The sequence below is a fragment of the Somniosus microcephalus genome, chromosome 1 (genome assembly GCF_052327205.1).
Source record: "Somniosus microcephalus isolate GS21.2 chromosome 1, FLI_Smic_1.0, whole genome shotgun sequence".
NCBI classification, from domain to species: Eukaryota; Metazoa; Chordata; class Chondrichthyes; order Squaliformes; family Somniosidae; genus Somniosus; species Somniosus microcephalus.
The window spans coordinates 186,607,472-186,627,015 of NC_140987.1; the positions used below are offsets into that span (position 1 = coordinate 186,607,472).

At 43.2% G+C, this 19,544-nt stretch overlaps 1 protein-coding gene across 2 annotated transcripts in view; it reads right to left on the reverse strand.

The window, feature by feature from the left end:
* The window catches only part of erap2 (endoplasmic reticulum aminopeptidase 2), a 65,013-nt gene that overhangs the window by 10,734 nt on the left and 34,735 nt on the right, over nt 1-19,544 (reverse strand). For both annotated transcript variants that reach the window (XM_085988466.1, XM_085988459.1), the window contains exons 13-18: nt 19,122-19,305; nt 14,503-14,659; nt 13,211-13,395; nt 11,213-11,374; nt 7,521-7,661; nt 244-325 (exon numbers count right to left, since the gene is read on the reverse strand). In XM_085988466.1, the coding sequence (XP_085844592.1) occupies nt 244-325; nt 7,521-7,661; nt 11,213-11,374; nt 13,211-13,395; nt 14,503-14,659; nt 19,122-19,305 (911 nt within the window). The remainder of the gene's footprint in view (nt 1-243; nt 326-7,520; nt 7,662-11,212; nt 11,375-13,210; nt 13,396-14,502; nt 14,660-19,121; nt 19,306-19,544) is intronic.

The window sequence follows — 19,544 nt, forward strand, 5'->3', positions numbered from 1 at the left end:
AGAAGAGAACCTCTACTGCAACAGTGTGACGTTACCATTGACCAAACCAGATATCTTTACATCCTCTTTGACAATTATGGCCAGTGGGTTGATACTGCCAAAATTATTTGATGTACAAATTACAGAGCAGAGACTTTCATTACATCATTCTGTGCTTGGTGAAAGGGCAGTGTGCCAACTCACTCGGCCTCCCCAACCCTTTTCACTTTGTGAAATATGTATATAATTCGAGATTTTACTGACCTCTTCCAATTCTTCCTTTGATGAAAACGAAGATGTTGTTCCAATTATAATCCATCGGACAGTAAATGAGCCAAGTTGAAATCTGTGGTGATATAAATGTATTTTTAGAGGTATACACGCAGGGGTTTCGTAAAGAAAATTATTCCAGTTGTTGGACTTTTTAGGTTGTATTTCAATTTTGCTAGAAGTGAAATCTGTCTAATAGAACTGATCCAAATGTTTCAGCTTTCTAATTATTCCAACTGCTAAAACATCTGAAAGACATTCCAGAGATATTCTAGAGTTGGCTTTTAAATGTAAATGCCTTTTTGTTTCTCAAGTTAATAAAAACATGGAATGAGTTAAGGAAACATAATTTGGGAAAGAATGAAAACACAAATCTGCGGGAATTAAATCCCGAGTGGAGAGAAAGAAAGATTAAAAAGAGTGGAAAATATAAAATAGCAAATTTTTAAAAATTTCAATGGAAATGAGTTAAACGGAAAGCAAAGTGTGGAAAAGAAACATTTTATGGAGTTTCAAAGACTAGGTAGAAGTGTGAATGTTAAAATTGTTTTTTTGGTTCAATTTAGTTTAATAGAACTTAAGAATGATTATATTGTGCTTTTAAAATATAAGTGGCAGGTTAACACACTGCATTGGAACAGTAAAGCACTGTTTCACAGAAATCACAGAAACCCCACAGTGCAGATAGAGGCCATTTCGGCCCATCGAGCCTGCACCGACACATATCCCACCCGATCCCCGTAACCCCTACACCAACACATATCCCACCCTATCCCCATAACCCCATGTATTTAATCCCCCTAACACTAAGGATCAATTTATCATAGCCAATCAACCTAACTTGTTTGTGGGTGTGTGCCTGGGATTTCTCTTAGTCATTTCTCAATATCAGCCATGCTATGTGTGTGGTGTGTGAGAGGGGAATACAGAGTGCAAACCAAAAGCTTTCGCACAGTGAGGACAGAGGGGACAAAAAATACTGTACATAAAAACTTTCAAATTTTAACACTTGATAGATAAAATTATTTATTTCAACACAAACACTGTTCAGGTTTGTGCACGTTGGACAGCATTAACCTGTAGGTCTGAACAGGAATATCAAAACACATTCACGGAAAGGACATTTCTCCTGGACTGCACCAACAGCATGAGCAAGAACTCATCATGTTCTGTGCATAAACAGAAACTGTGGTAGAAAATTTGGTGGTATGCTGAACTGAATCATCAAATTTGTTAATCTGCTAAAAATGTTCCCCATGCTCTCTGAAGTGATTAAAATACATTTTGTTGTTCTGAGAAGGCAGTGTTGGGTCTGAGTAGCGAGTGTATAATTAAGTGGCCTGTTAAGCTACTTTAGAGGGCATTAAGAGTCAACCATATTATGTGGACTAGAGTCACACAAAGATCAGGGGTGGCAGGTCTTCATTGAAGAACATTAGTGAACTAGTTGGGTTTTATCCACAATATGTCAACTTTCATGGTCATTTCTGGTGCTACTTAATTCAATTTCACAACTTACCAAGGTGGGATTTGAACATCCAACTTCTGGATTGCTAACTCAGTACAGTACGATAATCACTGCACTATTATTCTCACTACAAGCATTCATAATAACATGATATAAACAGAAAAGCTCTCAATTTGATTCATGATTTCTCCCCATCATTTATAAAATACTTTTCAAACCTATTGTTATTCTATATTTTGGTCTCAAATGGCAAATGTGAGGTCATCCACTTTGGATCTGAGAAAGACACATTGGAATATTATCTTTATGGTGAGAGACTAGGAGCTGTGGAGGAGTGAAGGGACTTAGGTGTCCGTGTACACAAACACCAAAAGATAGTGCCCAGATACAAAAAGGTGGTCTTTATCTCAAGAGGGTTGGAATTCAAAAGTGAAAAAGTGATACTTAGGTTGTACAGAGCCTTGGTTAGACTCCATCTGGAGTTCTGTGCTCAATTTTGGACATAGAACCTTAGGAAAGATATATTGTGGTGGAAGGGCTGCAGCGCAGATTCACCAGAATGATACGAGGGCTCATGGGTTAAATTATAAGCACAGGTTGCACAAACTAATGAGGGGGGTGTGGGAGGATTCAGGAAAGGGTAAATTCAGAAGCAGCAAGAGAAATGTCAAGGCTGTAGAGCAGAGTAGTGATCTGGGTAGAGATAAGCAGAGTGGGTCAGGAAGGGACAGAAAGATTAATAAAGGTAATAAGACATTAGTGACTCATGTGACATCAGGGAAAAATAGAAAAAAAGTTAAAGCTAAAGGCACTGGCCCCGATTTTCGGCTTGTGTGGGGAATGGTCGGATTTCCCCGAATGTGGGGGTTTCTGACACACATAAAAAAGTGTCAGCCAGCTCCACGCAATTTTCCCTCAATTGGCCAATTAATTCCCAGCATGTGGGAAGCCTTGCTAATTGTCTAAATCGAGTCAGAAATCCCCACAGTATGATGTCATCATTCGTGGTGCTTTCAAGGTCCATGGCAAGCACTGCATCCTCTGAAGGCTTCCAAATGAACCATACAGGATGGCATAAGGAGCCTGCAGCAGCTGTGGGCAGTGCCAGACCCCGAGCTGCCTTCAAATTCGACGAGGCTTCACTGCAGGCATTATTGGATGGGGTTAGGGCCCACAGGGAGGTCCTCTTCCCTAGGTCAGGGAGGAAGAGGCCTCCCACTGAGACCAATGCTGCATGGATGCAGGTGTCAGCAGATGCCAACTCGCTGGGAGTCACCAGAGGAACCTTGGCATTATATCTCTAACTCCTTCCTTTACTCCCCCACAGTACCATCCAGAGCCCCCGTCCTCACTGTGGAGGAGGAAGAGGCCGTGCAGCCAGACTCCTCAGAGGAAGCTCCAACCTCTGAGGGTGCAGCGTCAGCAGAAGTAAGCGCACCCAGCACCAGCGCAGACACTCACACCTCAGGGGGACCTTTGGGACATAGAGTAGTGTTGTCACCTGGTGTTTCACAGCTGACAAGTGAGCCTCAGCAGATTCTGGAGACAGGGACAGCAGTGGAGAGTCCTCGTCGGAGGGCGCAGGGCTCTGCCAGCTCAGCTCAGCTGCGCTGCATCTCGACCCTCTGCCTCTGGGTCCATCCGCAAGAGAAGAGGTGATGGATCTCCATGCACAGATGCAGGAGTCTCTGGCAGGTTTTGTCTCCAGGGTCGCTGCGAGTGTGGAGCGAATGGAGGAGTCCATAGCGACCATGAGCAGAGCCTTTGTGGAGTCATTGGCGCATGAACGCATCACCATGGAAAGGTTGGCAACCTCCATGCAGGAGATAACTCGCCAGGGTACGGAAAACATGGTGAGTGCTCATAAGAGAATGACATCTCTTGAGGAGCGTTGGCCATCTGTTGAACAGAGAAACCAGATCTTCATGTAAGTCCTTCTGAGTAGGACTGCCAGTGCAGAAACGGGTCCCACTGGCCCCCTAAAGCGCAGCAAGGTGCTCTCAAGCCACTTCCAAGCGCTGGCCCCTTTTGGCTTGTGCAGCTTCAGGTGAGTGAGCAGCAGCCTGGTGCTCCTGGTAATCATCCTGCTGTTCCTGGTTCTGCTGCTGCCACCTCTGCTGTTGGAGATCCTCTAATGCCAGGAAGGGAAGGTGCCAAAGGCCTCCCATGCTTCTAGCAGATGCCTGGTTGAGGAGGTCCTGAGTTAGGGTGGTGAGAGGGGCTTCCCAGGAGCTCACACTGAAGAAGTGTGTGAGGCTCCAACTTTCTGCAGCTGCTCCTAAGGCTTCAAATAGTTCCCCCAAGCCTTGATCAACAAGGTCCTGCAGCCTGCAAATGCTGCCTCTTTAAATATCTTCAGCCCTCAGCGACCTGCTGCTGCAAGCAAGCAAGCCAGCTGTTTTCACGACAGCTCTCATCGGCGGGGTTCCCCGCAGGCGGGTTTCAGGTGGGGAAAGCCCCAAAGTCGCAACGGCCCCGGAAAATCCACTTCAACAAGCAGATAATTGCTTGTTAGTGCTCCGACGAGCAGTCCCGCCAGCGGTGGGCGGGACTGAAGCGGGGCGCGTGAAAACGGCAGTCCGAAAGTCGGACGGGGCGGGGAATCAGGCGGGGGGGGGTCCCGACCCGCTTTTTCCGCGATTTTCGGACCACGGCCGCATGAAAAGCCGCCCGACAGCTGCCCGAAAATCGGGGCCACTATATCTGAATGCACAAAGCATTCGCAACAAAATAGATGAATTAATAGCGCAGATAATAATAAATTAGTTTAATAGCCATTAGAGAGACGTGGTTGCAGAGTGACCAAAGTTGGGAACTAAATATTCCAGGATATTTGACTTTTAGAAGAGACAGGCAGAATGGAAAAGGAGGAGGGGTAGCCCTGATAATAAAGGAGTGAATAAAGACAGTAGAAAGAAAGGATCTTGGCTCGGAAAAACAAAATGTAGAATCAGTTTGGGTGGAGCTAAGAAATAACAAGGGGCAGAAAACACTAGTGGGAATACTCTACAGGCCCCCTAACAGTGGTTGTAGTGTCGGGCCGAGTATAAATCAGGAAATTAGAGATGCATGTAACAAGGGTAACACAGTAATCATGGGGGACTTTAACTTTCATATAGACTGGGCAAACCAAATTTACAGAAATAGTACAGAGGAAGAGTTTATGGAATGCATTCAAGATAGTTTTCTAGATCAGTATGTCAAGGAACCTATGAGGGAATTGGTTATTTTAGATCTAGTACTGTGCAATGAGACAAGGTTAATTAATAACTTTGTTGTAAAGGAGCCTCTGGGGAGCAGTGATCATAATATGATAGAATTTTATGTTGAGTTTGAGAGTGAGAATTTTATGTTGAGTTTGAGAGTGATTTAGTTAAGTCCAAAATGAGAGTCCTAAACCTGAACAAAGCAAACTACGTAGGTATGAGAGGTGAGTTGGCTAAGGTAGGTTGTGTTAGAAACTAGGGGTGCCTAAAAATGTGTATGGCTACGTGAATAATACTGTGTTTAAATAATTGTATGTTTCTGCTCGAAACAAGTAAAAGGTTAATGATGTATAACATCCCACACAGGGGCCCAAAGTATGGCCTTGTCAGGTAACAACGGGATAGCTGTCTGTTGTTTGTAAGTTTAGGATTTTGATTCTGTTTTTTTGTCTTTAATTTGGCCAGTGAAGGCCCAACGTACGTTTCTTCCATTATTACTAATAACCATAGTATAATGCTAAGGTAGAATTTGGAGTTTGTTTAACTGAACTGCTTGCGAAGATAATTAAAAGTTAATTAGTATAAAAGGACATAGAATAGAAGGAATTTAAAGATAGTGGATGCATTGGTTGTCATTTTCCAAAATTCCTTAGACTCTAGAATGGTTCCTGTGGCTTGGAAGGTAGCAAATGTAACCCCACTATTTAAGAAAGGAGGGAGAGAGAAAATGGGGAACTACAGACCAGTTAGCCTGACCTCAGTAGTAGGGAAAATGCTAGAATTTATTATTAAGGACGTGTTAACAGGGCACTTAGAAAATAATAATAGGATTGGGCAGATTCAACACGGATTTATGAAAGGGAAATCATATTTGATGAATCTGTTAGAGTTTTGTGAGGTTGGAACTAGCAGAATAGATAAGGGGGAACCAGTGGATGTGGTGTATTTGGATTTTCAGAAGCCATTCGATAAGGTGCCACACGAGGTTATTAAACAAAATTAGGGCTCATGGGATTGGGGGTAATATACTAGCATGGACTGAGGATTGGTTAACGGACAGAAAACAGAGAGTAAGAATAAGGTTGGCAGGCTGTAACTAGTGGGGTACCGCAAGGATCATTGCTTGGGCCTCAGCTATTCACAATCTACATCAATGATTTGGATGAGGGGACCAAATGTAATATATCCAAGTTTGCTGATGATACAAAGCTAGGTGGGAATGTAAGTTGTGAGGAGGATGCAAAGAGGCTTCAGGGGGTTATAGACAGGCTAAATGAGTGGGAACGAACATAGCAAATGGAACATAATGTGGGGAAATGTGAAGTTATCCACTTTGGTGGGAAAAATAGAAGAGCAGAGTATTTTTTAAATGGTGGGAGATTGGGAAATGTTGGTGTTCAGAGGGACCTGGGTGTCCTTGTACACAAATCACTGAAAGTTAACATGCAGGTACAGCAAGCAATGAGGAAAGCAAATTGGCCTTTATTACAAGAGGATTTGAGTATAAGAGTAAAGACGTCTTACTGCAATTAAATAGGGCCTTGGTGAGACCACACCTGGAGTATTGTGTACAGCTTTGGTCTCCTTACCTAAGGAATGATATACTTGCCATAGAGGGAGTGCAACAAAGGTTCACCAGACTGATTCCTGGGATGGGGGGATTGTCCTATGAGGTGAGATTGAGTAGACTCTGCCTATATGCTCTAGAGTTTAGAAGAATGAGAGGGGACCTTATTGAAACATACAAAATTCTTACAGAGCTTGACAGGGTAGATGCAGGGAGGATGTTTCCCCTGGCTGGGGAGTCTAGAACCAGGGGTCACAATCTCAGAATAAGGGGTCAGCCATTTAGGACTGAGATGTACAGAAATTTCTTCACTCAGAGGGTGGTGAATCTTTGGAATTCTCTACCCCAGAGGGCTGTAGAGGCTCAGTTGTTGAGTATATTCAAGACAGAGATCGATAGATTTTTGAATATTAAGGGAATCAAGGGATATGGGGATAGTGCAGGAAAGTGGAGTTGAGGTAGAAGATCAGCCATGATCTTATTGAATGGTGGAGCAGTCTCGAGGGGCCGAATGGCCTACTCCTGCTCCTATTTCTTATGTTCTATGTTCTCAAACTTGGTTTATATTCCCTTGAGTTCAGAAGATTGTGGGTGATCTAATCGAGATATTTAAAATGATAAAGGGAATCAATAGGATAGACACAGAGAAACTATTTCCTCTGGTGGGGGAATCCAGACTAAGAGGGTATAATATTAAATTTAGAGTCAGGCCATTCAGGAGTGTAATCAGGAAGCACTCTTTCACACAAAGGGTAGTGGAAATCACAAACTCTGTCCCCCAAAAAGCTGTGGATGCTTGGTCAATTGAAATTTTCAAGACTGAGGTTGATAGATTTGTCAGGTAAGGGTATCATGGGATATGGTGCAAAGGTGGGTCAATAGAGTTGAGGTGCAGATCCTCCATGATCTAACTGAATGGTCTACTCCTGTTCCTATGTTACTAAACTGTGTTGTGGTTCCAGCTATCATGTGTGGTAATACTACTACTGAAAGATAAGAAACAGACTGTACAATTTTAAAATGTACCAACTTCTCTATCAGTTTGCTCCAGTTTTTCTTCACAAAATTCCAGGCAAGGAGTTGTCCAGATGGGTTCCTGCTCACTGCCACAACAATATGGGCAAGATTCTGCAATTTGATTATGTCCCCTTGCATGCCAAGTTCCAACAGCCTGAGGATGACAAAATGAAACGCACAATGGATCTATTATACTGCTACAAATTTTTGTTTACAGAACCATCTTCCCTTTCAATGTTGCAACAGCAGTTTCCATTATGTACTTTATCATTTGCAAGCTGTACCTTTTCAATTTTCTGTCTTCACTGTGTTACATATGCAAGGGACTGACAAGTATCTCACTTGGAGTAATCTGATTATAGGATTAACATGACCGTAAACTACATTACCAAATGACTGACTTTCACACTGTCTTTTTTAATATTCACTGATGGGATTTTTCTGACAATCAGCTGCCCAGATATTTGCCCAGAATAAATTTGCCAAAAATGAAGTGTGACACAGGAAGTGGGTCATGACAGACAAGAAACGTGTGCATATCACTGTTCTTATTGTATTACCTTGGTGTTGCTTTGTGTTTTATAACAACAGGGGCATTACGTGGTGTAATGCAGAATTTATTATTCTACTGGTAGAGTAAAACTGTGTCCTTTTAGGGCCACAAAAATCTAAATGTTGTTAAGTAAACACTGGTTAAGGTCAGAATACAATTGCTCTCAGGCTGTAGGTCAGATCCCTAACTTTCTCTATTTTTTTGTAAGTTTGATTGGTAAAGTCAATTAAAGACATTCTGACTCCTGTGTCATTGAGGTATTTTCAACTGATCGGGCCTTTCTCTATTTCAAAATGACTGCCTTTATTTCTTACTTACAAAAAAAATTGAAATTTGAGTGTGATACTTGATGTCCTATTTTAATTATATACATAATACTTGATCATACCAAGTCAGAGGAACATTATATCACCTGGAATTTCCATGGGGGTTCTCCAGTGGAAGATTGACTGAAACCCCAGAGAAATGACGTAAAAGGCTAAAAGTGACCATTTATGCTGTTTCTCCAGGGTTTTTGTCAATCTTCCTCTGAAGTTACAGCAGGAGAACCCCACAGAAATTCTCCCACAATTTAAAGTGTAGATGTGTGTCCTTTTAAGGATACAAAGTCTCACTCTTATTACGTAGCTGCTGGTTTCACACACAGGTCAATTCAGAAGCTTCTCCTGTTAAATAAACACTGAATGAGTTTATATGTCAATTAAGAAACTGTAGACCGCCTGGCTTTGGTATTTTGTGCCCCTGGAGAGTTCCTTTATTTTTAACTTTGAAATGTGCCATGGAAAGTTGAGCGACATTCAATGTATGATAGACAGGTAATACGTGCTAAACGCACTGCTTTTATACCATGGTGTCAGCCATGGCTCACTTGGTGGCACTCTCACCTCTGAGTCAGAAGGTTGTGCGTTCAAGTCCTACTCCAGAGATTTGAGCACAAAAATCTAGGCTGACACTCCAGTGTAGTGCTGAGGAAGTGCTGCATTGTCAGATGTGTCGTCTTTCGGATGAGACATTAAACCAAGGTCCTATCTGTTCTCTCAGGTGGATGTAAAAGATCCCATGGCACTATTTTGAAGAAGAGCAGGGGAGTTATCCCCAGTGTCCTGGCCAATATTTATCCCTCTATCAACATTTAAAAAATCCCAGATTATCTGGTTATTATCACACTGCTGTTTGTGGGAGCTTGCTGTGCTCAAATTGGCTGCCACATTTCGTACATTACAACAGTACTTCATTGGCTGTATAGCGCTTTGCGATGTCCTGAGGTTGTGAATGGCGCTATATAAATGCAAGTCTTTCTTTCCTTCATGGATTTCCCATGGCACTGCTGATGGTAAGTCAGAGAGTGGTACTTAGGGAGTTGGGTGGGTGACTTGTAAGGTGAGTGTGTTTTTGTGGGTGAATGAATTAGTAGGGATATAGAGGGAGGGTTAAGGATTGGCATTTTTTTTAAAAAGTGGATTGCATGGTGTTGATAAAGAGCAGCTGCAGTCGTGCGCAGAAAGCATTTACAGCATAGTGGGATTATGATGTGATAGGAGTGGAAAAGGAAATATGTGCATGTGTGGTGGGAGTTATAAAATGCCATAAATGTAATGTGGTTGGGAAGGAAGTGTTGAGGATTTTGGGAGCTAAAATGTGTTAAGTCTTCAAAGGGGGTAATTATATTAAGTATAGAAGTAGTTTTCTATGCAGAAGAAATTGTTTGCCATTAATTTGTATGGAAGGGGGGCTAAGAAATAATAGTGTGCACAAGAGTGGGCAGTGTAAGCAGCACTGATAGGAGAAAAGAGCATCAAGCAGGAAAGGCAGGCAGCTCAAGAGTTTAGTTGCATTAAAAGACAATATTGCCATTAGTGTTTGTGGGAAATGAGGGTAAATATAAATAGTATAATGGGGGATATGGGAGCTCAGGCAAGAGGAGCAGCAAACAAGAGAGGCAGGTGGTTGGACTAGAGCATGTAATGTTGCAAGGGTGAGTAGCAAAGTTAAACAGGGAAGTCTGAATGCACATGTATTGAAGGAATGGATGGTGATTTGAATAGGGAAGAGAGAGTGGCACTGTGGATTGGAATATAGTTATGGTAAACATGCTTGTGGACAGCTGCACTGCAACATTCTGTGGTGTGGCAATAACATCAGTGGTAGCATGAGTGCACCTGCTCATAAAGGCAATTGTTCAATGACATTTGCCAGGAGGTAGAGATTGAATGGTTGCGAGGGAAATGGTCAGGTCGGGGCAGGATGGAGAAAGACTCTGGTGAGCAACTCATCAGAAAATAGAGCCAGGCAAAAGTCAGGAAGACAAAAGGTTGCCATGTTGGTACAGAAGAGTGGGGAGCAGGTGGTTGGCGGAAAGAGTTTGATGAGGAAGTGGAATGTTTGTGGACTGGAGAGAATGCTTTTATGGAATGGGTGACTGCCACAGTGTGTATGCATGGAGGTCGGGGAGAGATTGGTGAGTGCGAGGGAGACTATGAGATGTGGAAGCAGGAAGACTTGCTGCATCCCCATCCTGACATTATATATCGGGACGTGGATGGCAGGATCCTGTGCTCCCCTGGAAATTTTGGCAGATACACCACTGTAATGGCCAACTGTTCATACGTCAGCTTCCATATCATAGAATGATACAGCACAGAAGGAGGCCATTCAACCTATCGTGTCTATTCTGTTTAGAAACAGACTGACCAGCAAATTAATCCGTCTTAAAATTTCAAATGTTTGGCCAGACTGACCTATGGTCCCAGCTCCCACCCAACGGAGTGGCAAGAAGCTGCTCAGATATCCCACCCGGTCTGTGGACTGCTGCCATAGGTGTCCACTCTGAATTTGTAAATGACCCTGTTGTCAAGATTTGAGGTGGACAGGGTGGGCACAGACCAGCAGGCAAGCTTCCATCTCACTGCACTTACAGCAGTGCAACAGCGCTGCCAGAATTTCTTCTTTATTCATTTTCCAAGAACAAAATGAAAAGCATTTACTTCACCATCTCTGAGCACAACTGTAACTCATTCCAAATCCTTTTGGTGCAGATGTGTACCCTTTTGCCACTTCCACACCCCAGTATTTCCCCTTAGCAATACCATGATCTCTGATTCACTGTGAATGATGCCACAGGAGATCTGATAGGATACAAATCAATTCCATACCGTGTCAGTTTTTCTGGATCTCTGCTACGTGCTAAAGCAGACACAATCTTATTCTTTTCAGCACCCGACACTGACTCTATGTATTTCTTCAGAAGGTAGTCCCATCCATCACTGCTCTGGGCACCTACAGAGTACACGATCTCCAGGACGTCTGTTGGCAAACTGTAATACCAACAATAATGTGCTCAGTAAACTAGTGTGTCTTTTTGTCAAACTCCATTGTAGACTACACATAAGCAAGCAACAGATATATGCATGTTTAGAAAGGTGGCCCTTGGTCACAGTTTGATCATTTTTTTCTTCACAAAAGGGTTTTGAGATTGAGTTATGTTTAAGGCTAGATGCTGACTAAATGGAGACAAGTTTCCTGCCCATAAAGCCTTGGGGCAATACAGATAGGAAATCGAAGCAGAGACCTGTAATGTCCGGTCTCCATCCTTTTTGCCCATGATTTGCATTTGTGGAGGCCAATAAGTAGGGGTGTTTTGACATCAATTCGGTGACATCCAAATGTTTTTAAATTAAGTGGAAGTAACAACATAATAAAAATGGTGTTATTTTCTGATCTAATGCTGGGTGATCGGGGTGGGGGCAGGAAAATTGGCCTCAATAAGTTAAATTCTGTTTTATTACATGGAATTACAGGATTTTTCACCAGACTTTTGAGAGTTGTATTCTTCGATTCTATCCATTCTTCTGTAAAAACCACTGATCAGTGGTCTCATTGGATTATAACCACTGCAGCTTCATTCTCATCATGATTATCAAAATGCTTTCATTAGATCTCTGCTTTGTAATCAATCCCAGGTATCCATTACTCGCAAAGTAATCTTTCAACTAATTTATCAGAAATAAAACTCAAACCAACTGCTTAATTAGTAAAGAATGTAAGTTTGGCTGAACTGGTAAGCTTTCTTACCTCAGAGTCAGAAATGTGCAGGGTCAAGCTCCATTTAAATGCTTAACACCCCAGTGCCGAATGGAGTGCGTGCTGTATCTCAGAGGTGCTGTCCTTCAGATTAAATATGTTAATGATGGAATGTCTGCCTCTTCCAAGTGGACATTGAATAGTGCCATAGGATTTTTAAAGCAAAGAAGCCTCCTGGCTATTAATTCTTCCCTCAATCAATACCAACCAAAACAGATGAACTGGTCATTCAAAAAGTTAGCATGCAAGTAATCAAAAAGGCAAATGGAATGTTGGCTTTTATTTCAAAGGGGTTGGAGTATAAAAGCAGGGAAGTTCTGCTACAACTGTACAAGGTATTGGTGAGACCACACCTTGAGTACTGCGTACAGTTTTGGTCTCCTTATTTAAGGAGGGATATACTTGCATTGGAGGCAGTTCAGAGACGATTCACTAGGTTAATTCCAGAGATGAGGGGATTGACTTATGGGGAAAGGTTGAGCAGGCTGGGCCTATACCCACTGGAATTTAGAAGAATGAGAGGTGATCTTATTGAAACATAGAAGATACTGAGAGGGCTCGACAAGGTAGATGCAGAGAGGATGTTTCCCCTCGTGGGGAAATCTAGAAAGCGGGGGCACAATTTTAGAATGGAGATGGAGGAATTTCTTCTGAGGGTGGTAAATCTGTGGAATTCTCTGCTGCAGAAAGCTGTGGAGGCTGGGTCATTAAATACATTAAAGTTGGAGATAGACAAATCTTTGCAAGATAAGGGAGTGAAGGGTTATGGGGAGCGGGCGGGGAAGTGGCTTTGAGCCCAAGATCAGCCATGGTCTTATTGAATGGCGGAGCAGGCTCGAGGGGCCAAGTGGCCTATTCCTGCTCCTATTTCTTATGTTCATCTCATTGCTGTTTGTGGTATCTGGCTGTACACAATAACACCAGTGACACTTCAAAGTAATTTACCGTGAAAGATTTTGGAATTTTTCAGAAAGACATAATAAGGTGCTAAGTAAAAGCAATTCTTTTTTTCCTTGACATAAGAATACCACAAGGTATAAACTGGAAGCTGTACTTCCACTGTTACTAACTTCATGGTACCATTAGACTTCCTCCACTGACTAAAATAATCTGATGCTTTCTGAACACAAGGTGGGTATCCAAGGTCACAGACGAGTTCCAGGAGATTGGACCGCAGCAGTCGCTCTGATACGGTGCCATCATCACTCCATGACTGCTTGTCGATTAGGTGTTTGAAAAACTGCAGGATATATCCCTGAAACATGAACAACAGCACACAGTCAGACTCACTTACATGAGAGAAACAGTCTGCGGCAAATCTCATAAAATTAACACACCTTATTGGGAACATTAAAAAATGTACAAAATTTGTGGAAAAATTTACCAAAGGTTAAAACGGTTAAGTACAGAGCTCCCCTATGGTTCAGTAAATAAATGCAACCTCTGATATGTTGCTGGGAGATGCAGGCCAGAAAAGTTGCAGGTTCAGTCCCCAGTCTGGGCTGAGGCAGCTGATCTCAGCAAGGGTCTCAGCAGGCACACTACAAGTAGCTCAGTGTCCAGTGTCCCTTCCCTAGGGACAGGAAAAACAAGCAGCTTTTCCTCTCCTGGTCGCTCTCTAGTGACCCCTGCTGGATATTGAGTAAGGGCACGACTGGCCTTGGGTATCCATGATTGAATGGTCTGCTGCCACTCACTAACACATGAAGACTGGTCATTTGGGAGAAAAAAGAGATCTGCTGCTGCCTATGGAACCATTCCAAAGCAAGAGTTTACACCCTTTGGAGGGTTGGCGTTAAAATGCCACAAGAAAGGTGTCTAAGTTCTTGGTTTTTGGTGCATTTAATATGGCTGGTATGGGTAGGTACAAGTAGACCTTTGGTAAAATTAGAAACATGAAAGCAAATCCTTTCTCACACTGAACAAAGGTCATATAAATATTGCCAAACATTCAAAGGATTTCTACCATTACAAAATAAAATTGCTGTGTGTTCAGGGTTGTTATTGAAAAATTGGAGCGGTCAACACCGACCAATCCTTTATAGCCAAACTGTTCCATGAGATTGGCCAACAGTCACATGAAACTCATCTGACCAGTGAGGCCACACACATGAACAATGGTTGTGTGTCTATTACAGACTACACGCTGGGAAACTTTTCTTTTCTCAGTTTCCTTGTCACTTTGGTTCTCTTTTGACCTCAGAACACTTAAATGTATCCAAGAAGTTTGACATTAATGTCAATTGTCCACATTTGCATCAGATAGTTTTCATCTGCTTCACAGCTATATTTTCCTCAGCATTATTTTTATCTCTATGAGTGAACATTAGTCAAGTAATATATAAGGATTACAGAATCTTACCTTCAGATTTGCTGCAACATCAGAGATATTTCTTTTCACAACCATTTTGTAAAATACCTCCAGGTAACCCAGACCTTGCAACACTGGGATGTTTTTGCTCTCATGCCTGAGGTAACGGGTCAAGTCAAGGGCTCGGTCAAGTGATAACTTTCCTGCACTAAACACATAATAATGACTCATTAAGATTTTCTAATAAAATCAACGATCACATTTTCTTCCCTACCTCACTCATTTTTTCCCTATCATTAGGTAATCATTCATCGTTGATGAGTAGGGCAGGAAATTCACATCCAGGCCACTGCCGATACCAATGTAGCTGCACTGATGCACAGGAGAGGGATCTGAATGGCTGACCTAATGAATTTCCTTAATTTCTTGTAGATGCTGATCTATCCTCCAGTTAGCATCTCCTTTGACAAGCTGGTTTATGTCATTATTATGTAGGGACAGATTTTGAGGTCTCCAACCTGGCAGAAACAGGGCAGTGGTGCCTCAAAAATTGTTAGGGAATGGCTTACCAACCATTCCTTTCACCATGTGGCCACAGCAATCCTCCCCTAGCCTGCCGCTTGATGGTTAGAGCACCCAAGTCGGGCAATAGGCCCATTTAAAATACAAATTGGGGTCCGATGAAGTACGTAGGATGCTGATTGCCATTTTAGGAGAGTACTGGCGGAGTGTCAGCTGGCGGTCCAGCCAAAGGGTATCCTACGGGTAAGTCTGCGTTTATTTTTGTGGGGTGAGGAGGAGCAGGACTGCTCATCCTGGCTCCACAAAAATACTGCGTGCAACTGCCTGCCTGGGCTCATCTCCTATGGCTCTGCCTCCCACCCTCCTTCCAGGACCTCCCTGCAGCTTCCACCAGCGTCCCAGCCAGTCGACATTCCTGGGGCCCAAAACTGGCCAACTACCTCGGGACACTCATTTGACATCTGCATCTTGCATTCAAATGAAGCCTGGGCCTCAAAGTCGTGGAGGCCTGTTCGCCGTTAAAAGGGGCTCAGCACACTCCGCTAGTCAGCCACACAAAAGTCAAATTCTACCCCAAAGTTTCAAGTTTTGGCGGAAATTGGAATGTCATCCACGTGGGAAAATAAACCCCCCTCGGTACATCTAAGGAACATTATTTAAGCACAAAAGAAAATATTCCTATGGATACTGGAAAGCTGAAATAAAAACTGAAAAGGCTGGAAATACTCAGCAGGTCAGGCAGTATCTGTGGTGAGATACACAAAGTTAATGTTTCAGGTCAATGACCTTTCATCAGAACTGGAAAAAGTTAGCGATGCAACAGGTTTTATGCAAGTACAGAGGCAGGGAAAGGGGGAGGGGAGGAAAGAACAAAGGGAAGGTCTGTGATAGGTTGGAAGACAGGAAAGATTAAATAACAAAAGCGATGATGGTGCGAGGCAAAAGGAGAGGTAATGGGACAAGGAAAGGAACAAAAGATGGGTCCAGAGGAGCTTTAAGTACACCTCACTTGCACAGAGCCCTTACTGTGACAAGGTCATGACTGCCAGAGTCAACAGACCAGAGGGCACTGGTGAGGTGTAAGGTCAGTAAACAAGGATGAGGATTATGAAATAATTGCATTCATAGCAGGAACCAATGGAGATAGGTGAAGGTAGGGGTGATTAAAAAGGGGGATTTACAAAAGTAATAAACCTTTCAACGGTGACGGGGTGAAGTAAGAGCAGAGATGAGCGATGTTGCTGGGGTACAAGCAAGTGTACTTGGCAAACAATAGGATATTGAATTTAAAGTTGTGTTTAGTTTAAGTGAGTAGCCAAGGAGGGGAATGGAGTTCTCCGGATACAGAGTTTGTGGCAAGAGACGAGGATCACTTCAGTCTCAGTTGGAGAAAGTTACGGCTCAAAACAACAACAACAACTTGTATTTATATAGCACCTTTAACGTAGTAAAACGTCCCAAGGGGCTTCACAGGAGTATTAAAAGACAAGAAATTTGACACCAAGCCACATAAGGAGAAATTAGGGCAGGTGAGGGTCAAAGAGGTAGGTTTTAAGGAGCATCTTAAAGGAGGAAAGAGGGGTAGCGAGGCCGAGAGGTTTAGGTAGGGAATTACAGAGCTTAGGGCCGAGGCAACAGAAGGCACGGCCACCAATGGTTGAGCAGTTATAATCAGGGATGCTCAAGAGGGCAGAATTAGAGGAACGCAAATATCTCGGGGGTGGGGGGGGGCCGAAGGAGATTACAGAGATAGGGAGGGGCGAGGCCATGGAGGGATTTGAAAACAAGGATGAGAATTTTGAAATTGAGGCGCTGCTTAACCGGAAGTCAATGCAGGTAAGAGAGCACAGGGGTGATGGGTGAACGGGACTTGTTGCGAGTTAGGACACGGGCAGCCGAGTTTTGGATGACCTCAAGTTTACGTAGGGTGGAATGTGGGAGGCCAGCCAGGAGTGCGTTGGAATAGTCAAGTCTAGAGGTAACAAAGGCATGGATGAGGGTTTCAGCAGCGGATGAGCTGAGGCAAGGGTGGAGATGGGCGATGTTACGGAGGTGGAAATAGACGGATTTTGTTATGCTGCGGATATGTGGTCGGAAGCTCATTTCAGGGTCAAATATGACACCAAGGTTGCGAAAGTGTGGTTCAGCCTCAGACAGATGTTAGGGAGAGGGATGGAGTCAGTGGCTAGGGAACGGAGCTTGTGGCGGGGACCGAAAACAATGGCTTTGGTCTTCCCAATATTTAATAGAGAAAATTTCTGCTCATCCAGAACTGGATGTCGGACAAGCAGTCTGACAACTAAAACAAGCAACAAGAAAAAAATAAGTTCCCATAAGTTTTCTAGAAGCCAAACTCTATTGTAAAGTAAACCTATTTTCTAGCCAGTTTTACAAAGCTTTTTTCATATTTTTGGTCCATTGTTCTCATATGTTAGTTAACCAGAAATTGGTTGTGGACCACATGTATGTCTGTTTAGTGAACAAGAAAGAAAGAAAAGCAAAGAACTTGCATCTATATAGCATCTTTTATGACATCAGGACGTCCCAAAGCGCTTTATATCTAAGATGAAGCACTTTTGAAGTATCGTCACTGTTGTAATGTAGCCTACTTGCGCACAGCAAGCTCCCACAAACAGCAATGTGATAGTGACCAAATAATCAGTTTTGCTGATGTTGGTTGAGGGATAAACATTGGCCAGGACACCGGGGAGAACACCCCTGCTCTTCTTCAAAAAGTGCCATGGGATCTTTTATTACCCCCTGAAAGGGATCTCAGTTTACTTCCAAAAGATGACAACTCCGACAGTGCAGCTGGGGCTTGAACCTTAAACCTTCTGACGCAGTGGTGAGCATGCTACCACTGAGCAAAGGCTTACCCTTGATAGTAGTTATAAAGTGGATATGGATGATGGGGGACAGATGAGTGCAGTGGCTCCTTCATAATCGAAGACCTATAATATGGCACCTATGTATTTTGTAAGTCTCTGAAATAACAACATATTAAATCGCCTCAAGCAAGTTATTCTATTTATATAATGATTTTTCATGAATAGATATTTCCTGTTTACTTAGTGATGGTACCTCCACAACAAATGTGAATTATTCTCAACTTTTACCCAAATGAAATAGCACTTTGTTGTGTCAAATCATGGTTCACACCCACAGAATAGCCTAGGATTCACTACTCAGTTGCTGCTATCAGTCAATCAAAAGGTATTTGCCAAGAGCAGAGTTCGAGGCTGGGGAGGGGGAAGTTGGAGCTAGTCTAGAGGTAGGGAGGAGGAAGGGGAAGCTGAAGACGGGCAAAATAGGACAGGGTTAGCGGCTTGGTTGTTGGGGGACGTAGAGCAGGGTTAAAGGTCAGAGTTGCCTTGAAGGGAGAGAATCAAGAAATGCCAGAGAATGCCAGAGTGAGACTGAAGCGCAGGAGGAAGTGGCTGGACTACTGCAACCAGTGGCACTAATACTGCAAGTCTAGAAGAAGAGAAAAAAGGTGAGAAGGGGCTTTCTCCAGCTGCCCCGCACCAGCTGATGGCCAATATTTCTAAAAATAAATAAATAATCTCTATGCACCCAGCCCCAACAGTTGAATAGGCCAAGAAACAGTTGACATGAACACTTTAGCTGGATGGCCCTACTCGCTCACCCACTCCACCACCAAGTTAATGCCCTGCAAAGGTAAAGAAGTGGATGATGGTTGCGAGCTGGGACAGGAAACACTGAACAGGAGCTTGGAAATAGTGAGTGGGATGGGAGCAGCTTATTAATGGGCTGTGGCCAACATTTATGTAGTTGGGGCGGGGGGGGGGGTAAAGTGAAAGAGGGGATGGGAAAGATATCAGAAACCGGAGTCAGAGTCACAGGTCCCAATTGGTCAATTCACCTAAAATATTGCTGCAGTGTGATAACGGGGGCAGGGAGCAGTAGCATCGACTGGAAAAAAACTTGGCAGCTTTAAACTTATTTTAGGGACAGAATTGAGACAGTTGGGCTGTCATGTAACATTACCTCATGCCATTGTTGCTAACATGTAACATGACCACACAGCACCATCTAAAGGCACAATTCCAATGATATATTGTGACTCACTCGCCTCCTGATTGTAATATACAATAGATAGATATGATAATACTGACATTCCACAGTACCTGACAAGTTGGAAAGCATTATGAATCAGATTTGCTCGGTCCTTCTGGCTCAGAAGTGTGTGGTTCTGACCTAGCAGATTAATCAGAGCATCCCATCCGGCACTCTTGTAGTGTACAATGTAATATCCATTCATGTCCACGTTAAATTTTACCCATTGAGCTTCTCTATCTAGTTCAATATGATCTGGTTAAAGCAATATTGAGTTAATGAAACTAATTAGTAAACAGAAATGCTCACAGGTGACAGATCAAATGATGAATGAACAAACATGCAATTACATGGGCCCTGATATTGACAGGGGCGGGTTGCGTAGGGTGGGGTGGGGGGGAATTTCGGACTCCACGGGTGCGACATTTTTCTTTGACAGGATCCCGCCCAGAAGTCAGCTTGACTGACAGGCTTGGCTTCCAGTCGGGCGGGGA